Genomic DNA, 9,333 nt, shown 5'->3' with positions numbered 1-9,333 from the left:
TGCTCTGTTAGCACTGACTGTGATAATTCCAGTGATAAGTATAATCTTTGTTCATTAAATTTACAAATAAATTACAAAGTATGTGCTATGCTAGCTGTTAATTGAACCTAAAATAGGCAAGATTAATTGGTTCCAGGGCCACCATTCCATTTATGAGTAAATTATATTGAAACTAACTTAATTTTTGAGTGATACTATAAATGACTTTCCCTCTTACTCAGTGTAGTTTGTTGGTTGAACAAATTTCATCAGAAGTTGTCATAACTCAAAAAGATTGATGCAAACTGTTGTGTTATTTATTATTTGTGTTTAGAGTGTATTCTGTGGACTGGCCAGGAAAATCACATTAGCGAAAAAGAAAAACCTTACAGACCAATATTCTTACTGAATGTAAGTGTTTGTTATTACAATTAAGTTGTTGTTAAACAATTAATTGATAAAGAACACATGCAACCCATTTAATTCAGTTATGATTGAGACGCTTCATTACATCACACAAATGACAATACAAAACTGTACAGTGTAGTATAATACACTGTGAATATTATGGCAAAATCCTTACATCTTTGTATTAAAACAATCGATTCTTCTCTCGATTATGCAGTTGTGGTCAACGTAAGCCAGGTGCCGGTCAAGGCTCTTTAGAGTCCTGCAGCATTTTCCACAGAGGCTACACACGAACGGACCCTCTCCAGCATGAGAATGCCAATGGATGCGTAGCTTTCTCCAGTGTTTAAACCTCTTGCCACATTGAGTGCAGCTGTACGGTCTCTTGAAATGTAGTTTCTTGTGCTGACGGAGGGTTTTGCGTAGGATGAAGGACTTAGAGCAGAGTGAGCAGCCGTGGGGTCTCTCGCCTGTGTGGATGCGTTTGTGCCTCCGTAGGGTTTTCTTGTAGATAAAGATTTTGTTACAGATGCTGCAAACATGCAGTCGTCTAGACTGGCTGATGGGTCTTTGCAGTATTTCAGCATTCTCAAGTTGTACAAAGCAAGGTCTTAAACAACCCCTGAGTTGAGGCATCAAAGAGCAATTGGACAGCTTCTGCGAAGGTTCAAGCCTTTCCCGTGACTCCGTATTTACAAGATGGCTCTGGGGTATTCGTTCAGTGCCAAAATAAACCCCAAAGGAAGACTGATTCCAGTGAAGACATGAATCTACTGACTCTACTGGTTCATGTAGCTCACCATCTTCAGGCTTCAGCTGAGCTTGAGTATTTTCACTTGAGGTCTGGCACGTCTTCTCTTGACAACCAATTTCTAGTTCTGCTTCTTCAGTGGTCACAGCAACATCTTCATTTTCTCGTTTAGTGACATGTTCAGGCTCTGGTTCAGTCATACCCAGTGTTTCTGGCTGATGATCAACAGTTGGCGGCCCTTCTTCAGGCTTTCCGACGGGTATGTTGGGAATCTCTGGAAATGTCTGCATTTCAGTGACGCGTATGGATACCGCAGTTTGTATCATCTTATCTTCTACAGTGTCTAACTCTATGTCATTCTGTTTTAACAGTGTTAATACAGGAGATGACACCTGCACTGGATACGGATTGAGATTTTTCAGGGTGTTTGACTGGCTTGGTGCAGCTTTTGGCTGTTCAGATTCCTTGTGTGTCATCTGCAATGGAGTGACTGTGTCACTGCATTGAATGCTCATTAATGGCTGGGACTCTTCAGATTCCACTCTGACTTCATTGCCCTGCTGAGACTATAGGACAAAAGACAATTAAAAAGACTTAAAAATAGTAGAAAATCTTTCACAATAAGAACAAATTATTCTTTTAAGAACTGAGCAATGAAAGGATCTTTGAGGAACCAAAAATGGTCCCCCCATATAGTGGACTTCACTGGGGTACAATGGGTTGAAGTTGCAGCTTCAAAGGGCTCTACCAAGGAATAAGGGTCTTCTCTAGCAAACCGATCGGTCATTTGAACGCCTACGTCACGCGTTACCTTTCCAACGTGATTACATAATGCATGGTGCATTGCAGAGCAGTGCAAGACTAGCATTTGTGGTTAAAAAGTATATAATTTTATTTATTTATTTTTTTTAAGAAAATGACTGAACGTTTCGCTAGACAAGACCCTTATTCCTCGGCTGGGATTGTGTAGAGCCCTTTAAAGCTGCATCGAAACTGCAATCTGGATCTTCAACCCGTTGTACTCCAGTGAAGTCCACTATATGGAGAAAAATCCTGGAATGTTTTCCTAAAAAAAACTTAATTTCTTTTCGACTGAAGAAAGAAAGACAAACTTCTTGGATGACGTTGGAGTGAGTAAATTATCAGGAAATTTTAATTCTGAAGTGAACTAATCCTTTAAATTCAAGCACTCAATTAAAAAAAATAAAAATCCTTGATTACAAATTTACCCATGTTGATTAACCAGCAAAATACAGGAAGTCGTGCATTCTATGGAAGAGAATCCATGAACTGCATTATTAGACAACTTTCTGAAACTGAATGATAGATTAAAGGGTTAGTTCACCTCAAAATTAAAATTCTGTCATTAATTACTCACCCTCATGTCGTTCCAAACCCGTAAGACTTTTGTTCATCTTCAGAACACAAATGAAGATCTTTGTGATGATTTAACTAATCCATTTGAAATGAGTGGTTTAGTCCAAATTTTTTGCTTTTTTCATGCTGAGTAACCATTGAGGTTCATTCTCATTTGCGCAGCAAGATTGAGCTTCCGGAAGAGGTTTGTTCTCGTGCTTCAAGCAGGTTCGGTTGCGCTTCTGATTATGTTCGCTGATCAGTGTTTACATGTGAATAAAAGCCTAAATCTGTTCATCATATAAAGCGATTGAGTCTCTTCAGAAAATATGGAGTAAACAACTCAATTCGTATGGATTAGTTTTACGATCTCTTTATGATCTTAAGCGTAAAAGTGTCAGTTACGTAGCTGTCTATGGAGGGACAGGAAGCTCTCAGATTTCATCAAAAATATCTTCACTTGTGTTCACAAGATGAATGAAAGTCTCACAGGTTTGGAGCAACGTGAGGGTGATTAATGACAATTTTCTTTTTTGGGTGAACCAACCCTTTAATAAATAATTAAAATATCTCCTTGCTGTTTTCTCTGACACATTCATAACCATTACTATTGTTTGTGCTTTGTGGCAAGCTTTATATGTGCATTTGAGTGCGGAATACGCTATATATTACGCCTATATGTTAAAGGCTCCCCAGTTGAAAAAGAATTACACTTCTATAACGTGCTCTATTTTTGTCCACTAATTTTGTACTTAATATACTAAAAATTCTTCTTTCGTACCTCTTAAGATAATCTTAAGAACATCTAAGTGTACTCAACTGTTTTATTTTGAGACACCATGAAACTAAAATGTGCTTTTAATATACCATTTCTGTATTTAAAAAAATATATTTAGTTACCACTTGTAGTACACTATGGGTTCAAATGTACTAAGTAGTATCTAAATACTTTTTTTTTTTAAATACAGAAAGTACATTAAAAGCACATTTTAGTTTATGTCATGGTGTCTCAAAAGCAGTTGAGTACATTTAGATGTAGAAGATTATCTTAATTAGTACTAAAGAATTGTTAGTATATTAAGTACAAAATTAGTTTGCGAAAAGAGCACTTTAAGTACATTATAGAAATGTACTTTTTTTTTTAACCTGGGCCATTATGGTTTAGTATTCCACCCAGTATATATTTAAGTAATTCAATTAATATAAATGTGCTATTAGTCACACATTTGCTTAAATAAATGACTGTTAAGGCCAGAACACAACAAGCCGATGCCGACGAACTAGTGGCGACGAAAGCAAACTGCAGGGTTGGCTCATGTTGGCAGTGTCTGTGTCCAAAGTTGTCCTGACACACCAAACCGACGCTAAACAGCCGACGGCCAAGTAGCACGTCAGTTCTGCGACTGCGTGAGATGAAATGCAAGACTTTCCGAACAGCAGACGGCAGTAGCTGAACAGCCAATCAGAATGATCAGATGGCCCGACGGACCGACGAGCTCCAACGCCGATTCAACATGTCGAATCGGCCGGAAAAAAGCAGATGAGGACCAACTTCAGCCGACGGTGAAAACTTAGTCGGCCGACAAAGAAAAACTCCCCGACGGCCGACCGTCGGCTTGGTGTGTTCCTGCCTTTAGTCAACTAGAAAAATCTTTAGTCAGGGGCAGCCCCACTGTCAATGGAAGGACAAAAATATCTCAGATTTCATTTAAAATAGTTTAATTTGTGTTCCAAAGAGGAGCCGAAGTATTGCGGGTTTGGAACAACATGAGGGTGAGTCATGATGAAAGAATTTTCCTTTTTTGGGTGAACTAACCCTTTAAGTCAGGGCGTCCAACCCTGCTCCTGGAGAGCTACCGTCCTGCAGACTACAGTTCCAACCCTGCTCCAACACACCGGTCTGTAATTATCAAGCAACCCTGAACACCTTGATTAGTTGGTTCAGGTAAGTTTGATTGGGGTTGGAGCTGAAATCTGCAGAATGGTAGTTCTCCAGGAACAGGGTTGGGCACCCCTGCTTTAAGTAATTTTAAAGGCTATTGTTCACTTTATTGGTCTATTTTTATTGCCACAAACATATCTTATTACTTAATTAATCACCAACATAACCGACCAATTACTCAATTACCAAAATAATTATTAGTGACAGCCCTACTGGAAAGGGTCCAAAAATGCTGAAGATGCTAAAAAACACAAAAAATAAAATGTGAAGGAACTGGAGGATTTTCCTGAAGAAAAGTGGGCGGTTTAACTCCACAGGACAAACAAGGAACTAATGAACAAATATTACAAAAAATAAAAACAGAGCATCAGAACAGGACTGGGGATATTAAAATAGACTGTAAAGTACATCACACAAATTTACCTTATTGTCATTGTTCTCAAGCCGATTAATGGCACATTGTTCACCTGCAAAACAAGAATTTCAAATCAACTGCACAAAATGTATAAATTAGATTACTCTAAATTGTAATGTAGAAACATGCATTTTCTGTAAAGCTGCTTTGAGATGACATGTACTGTGAAAAGCTCTATTCAAATAAATATGAATATAATTTAATTGAATGAGTCCACAGATTTTTAAAATATGGGTGACATTAGCAGTTTTTGTGATTTCTCTGCCCATATCCCTACTCAATCACATCTCTCTCCTGTCATTTCTTCCCTTTTTTATAGTCCAATCCCCTTACAGCATCATCTACTGTGGGAATGTTTTTTAAGCTAAAAACACAATATACATTTTTTGTGAATTTTTGTGCATTTTGAAATATCAGTAATTGAAGTAACATGTAAAAGACACTTACATATCAGTACAATAATATTTAATACTTCTGGCAGACTTTCTGTGCACAAGACCTCTTTAGCCTTGTACTACAAGAGCTCTGCAGTACCTCGACTTCACCTGCCTTTAATACACAATTTGTGATGACTTTTTCATGTTCGCTTCTGTTCTTGATGCGTGCAGAGAATAATGACACCTCATTTGACTTTGTGTGTTCCCAAATTCTGTGAATGCTTATTACTGCTTATATAAAGAAACGGGTCATGCTTAAGTAGTGATGGTTTAAAGTGTTATGGAATATTTTGGTATGATTTTCATAATGAATCACACAACAAATGTGATATGGCAGAAATAGTATTAGTATTCTCTTCTGAATTCAGTATTTTGGTCCATACAGTGAAGTTAATAACATTGTTTAGGACCCTATTAACTTTAACTGTATGGACAAAAACAGTTAAAGTATTCTTCAAAAAGCATTCATGTGTTCCACAAAAGAAACAAAGTCATAGCCTACAGGTTTGAAATGACATCACAGTGAGTAAATAATTAAAGAATTTTGTTATTGGGTGAACTATCCCTTTTAGGCAATGCCAGGGTTGGGCAAAAATACATCAAAATGTATTTTAAAATAAAATACCTTAATTTTAAGTGTATCAAAATAAACTACAAAATACAGCAGCCACACCGTGTATCAAAATAAACTACTGTATTTTTGTATTTTAAAAATAGTACAAAAATTTCATGAAATATCTTTGCAAACCTTCCATCATTTGGCCTACTTGATCTATCCCTTCACCATTGCGCCGACTCAGTTGATTAAGTAAACGAGTCAATCAATAAATCTAACATGCAACCAGTTAAAGGCACAATATGTACAGAAGGATTTTTGGATTAAAACATCCAAAAACCACTAGAACAATGTTATATATTTTGTTGACTTGTGTACTTGAATGTTTAAATCCAGAGAAATATGCCATTTTAACACGGGCCGTGTCCGTGCGTCGCCTATCAATGATATCATACCCGCATTATACTCAATTTCAGGTTTTATTTTGTAGAAACTATGGAAACACCAAAGACGCATTATATTCCTCAAGATGAGGAACTGTTTGGATTCATTCAACGACATTCAGCGAAAACTAATGTTATATAGCTTCTTGTTTAAATCTTGTTTTCTTGATTTACCATGACTAATATCGATCTAGCTTCTGTAGTGTGCAACAAGTGTCTCATAGCAGCTGTCAAGCGAACGCACAGAGTAGCATTATAACAACTTTCAACACTCAAATGTATCTAATATGATAAACAGCGCTGCTTTACACTACATACACTTGGCAGGAAGAAGCGGAAGCAGCATAATAAAAGTTCCACTGATCTCGAGACGTGTGTCGCGCTCATCTCTCATTAGCAATCGCTCCAACGGCCTTGTTCCGCTCCAACATCACTCGGCCTTGCTCTGCTTCATACTACAATAATGTTAATAATCTCATCCATGAACATGATTTCTGCCCGAGTCCCGTCCCGATTCTTTTCCACTGGCTGTAGACGTTTAGACAACATATCCCATGATTCCACAAAATCAAGGATAAGCGACCTCTAGTGGCGAAAATTTACATATTGTGGCTTTAACAGATCAAATATTCACACATCCCTGTAATCTCCCAGATGAAGGTTAGTTTTTAAACAGTTTGCAAATGACTTATAATGGACCCTTCGCTAAGCCACGCCCGAAAACCACCACAGGCCAATCGTGGTTTAGCAACTGTTACTAGGCGCAGGAGGTCTGTCAAGCTTTCAAGCGAGGGAACATGCCGAAGCGTTGTGCTTATGGCTTGTGTTAATCTGATACCCGGTATCCTAACAGTTTAGACGAGGTGGTGGAATTTCTCGAAACCTAAAACCCAAGGGGAGAAGTGCCGGTGTTCTGACAATTTGTGCTACCCTGTCAGATTTTACTACCTCCCATTGAAACAGTGGGTAACGTTAGCAAAATCTGAAAAATGTTAACGTTACCTATCAGATTGTGCTTCCAACGTGATATTAACGTGGTTTATGGCTTTATTAACATCTACACTTTCCCCAGCCCTAAACCTACCCTTAACAATAATGCAAGTACATTAATTGTGTGTTATTTATCATAACGACAATGATGTAATATTGATGTATGCATATGCAGTCCTTGTAGGTTAGCTAGCTAGCTAACTCAGCACATCGTTGCTTGGAAATAATGATGGTTCTTTGTTCATAATGTATATAACGTATTTTAACGTGAAATAATATGATTAAAGGCAAGACAGAGTAACGTTAGCCTGGCGTGCTAAAATTATAAGCGGGAGAATGTTACCATTGCAAAGTGGTCAGGCTAACGTCTTGTATTTATTCCACAAGACTTATGATAAGCTGTTTGATTTATAATTATTAGGTTATTTTCACAAATTTCACTTAACCTGCTGTGGATGAACAAAGCTTTTCCTCAATAAACTGTGTGTTTCCCATTTGAATTGTCAGCGTATGAGGCGGCTGCTGCTCGCGCTCGGAGCTTTAGCTTCAATTTTGATCAAATTATTTTCTAATCGGTTGCATATTATGTCGTGGATATATCTCTCGAATGCATACTGCAGTCCCTTTTGTCTTGCTTTCTCAGATATTTCACCTGTTCGCCAAAAATGACTAATTATCTCCTTGAAAATGTCTGACACCGGTGCATACACACTGTAAATGACTTGCCAGGCTCAAAAGCTTGACAAGCGTAGCAACAGTAAATAAGGAGGGCGGGGCTTAGCGAAGGGTCCATTGTATCTTAATTTAGTTACTTGATGTTTGGTAACAAAGGGCCTACTTTGCATCAGCAACACTGACTCAATGACAAACAAGTCATTCATAAGAAGACAACTGATGGCTCCTGTATTTATAGCAACTAGTTTATAACTAATTAATCAATTCATTGTTAATCATAAATATAGGGGGCTGCTGCTCGGTATAATAGTTTTCAAGATCATTATGTAAATTGGCAAACTATTTAGCCTAGGCTAGTAAAATGAACAAAACTTAACAGCTATTCTGAACTCAAGTCTGGGCAAACTACTGAGTAAGCACCAATCAGAGGCTGCATTTTATGATGTCATCATGTAGACTTCTTACAAAGTATTTGACAGTATTTTAAAGCTACAGAAATACAAAACACTAAAGTATTTTGATACAAAATACAAAGCCATTTTCATCAACACAATAAGTACTAAAATTATTAATAACCACAATTAAATATAGTAGTCAACATTTGAAGTGGATCAAAACCTCTCATCAAAGTGGTCCTAAAACCTTCTTCTTAGGACAACTTATTTCTTAGGACAACTTTGATTAACTTTTTTGATCCACTTCAAATGCCGACTACTGTATATTCAAATAAAATACAATTAAATATAACTCTCAAAAGTAAATAAAACACCGTTTAAAAGTTTTTTTTTTTTTTTTTTTTTTTTGTCAGGATAAGACACTTACAGTGGTTTATGCACATGCTGTCTGCCAAACTCTCTCTATACGCTTCTGTAATTTCAACCAGCAGAACATCAAGCAACGAGCCGAACAAAGATTTCACACGCTTCTGAAAAACGCCCAAGGCTCTGACATCTGCCATATCCACCAAAAGATTTAAAACACTACAACACCTCGAGAGAACGTGCGTATAATTTGACACTCATCAAAAAAACGCGCGAGTTTACACCAAACTGAAACTGCGTTCTGCGTCACTATATTGACGTGTGACACACTTTCCTGTCACGTCTTCTTTTTCTTTTTCCTTTTTTTTTTAACGGCGGTTGGCATCCAGCTTAATGGTGCATTACCGCCACCTTCTGTTTCGGAGTGTGGATCAGTCAGTAAATTGCATGGTAAATTCACAATAAATCTACAATTATTCAGGGGTTGAGGGGGGAGGGAAAAAACACAAACACACACAAAAAATTATATCCTATAATAAAGCCCAATATCCCTTAAAAAACTAACAACTCTCTCAGCTGTGCTCTATCATTCATACTTAGTATTGTTTTTAAAGTTTCCA

At 37.4% G+C, this 9,333-nt stretch overlaps 1 protein-coding gene across 1 annotated transcript; it reads right to left on the bottom strand.

Moving 5' to 3' along the window:
* Window positions 1–280: 280 nt before the first annotated feature.
* Window positions 281–9,067, bottom strand: LOC125265239 (zinc finger protein 432-like). Its single transcript, XM_048185353.1, has 3 exons — window positions 8,775–9,067; window positions 4,860–4,903; window positions 281–1,704 (listed from the first exon to the last, which is right to left on the bottom strand). The coding sequence occupies exons 1-3, from the start codon at window positions 8,908–8,910 to the stop codon at window positions 559–561; spliced, it is 1,326 nt and encodes a 441-aa protein (XP_048041310.1). The 5' UTR covers window positions 8,911–9,067; the 3' UTR covers window positions 281–558.
* Window positions 9,068–9,333: the final 266 nt, after the last annotated feature.

This window comes from Megalobrama amblycephala, linkage group LG3 (genome assembly GCF_018812025.1).
Source record: "Megalobrama amblycephala isolate DHTTF-2021 linkage group LG3, ASM1881202v1, whole genome shotgun sequence".
Lineage (NCBI taxonomy): Eukaryota > Metazoa > Chordata > Actinopteri > Cypriniformes > Xenocyprididae > Megalobrama > Megalobrama amblycephala.
Note: the sequence above shows the minus strand (reverse complement) of the source record. Positions and strands in the feature narration are given on the sequence as shown.

Coding starts and splice junctions, on each gene's coding strand:
- LOC125265239 (XM_048185353.1), bottom strand. CDS start 8,910: ATGGCAGATGTCAGAGCCTTGGGCGTTTTTCAGAAGCGTGTGAAATCT. Junction 4,904..8,774: donor CAGCATGTGCATAAACCACT/GTAAGTGTCTTA, acceptor CTTGTTTTGCAG/GTGAACAATGTGCCATTAAT. Junction 1,705..4,859: donor TTGAGAACAATGACAATAAG/GTAAATTTGTGT, acceptor TTTGTCCTATAG/TCTCAGCAGGGCAATGAAGT.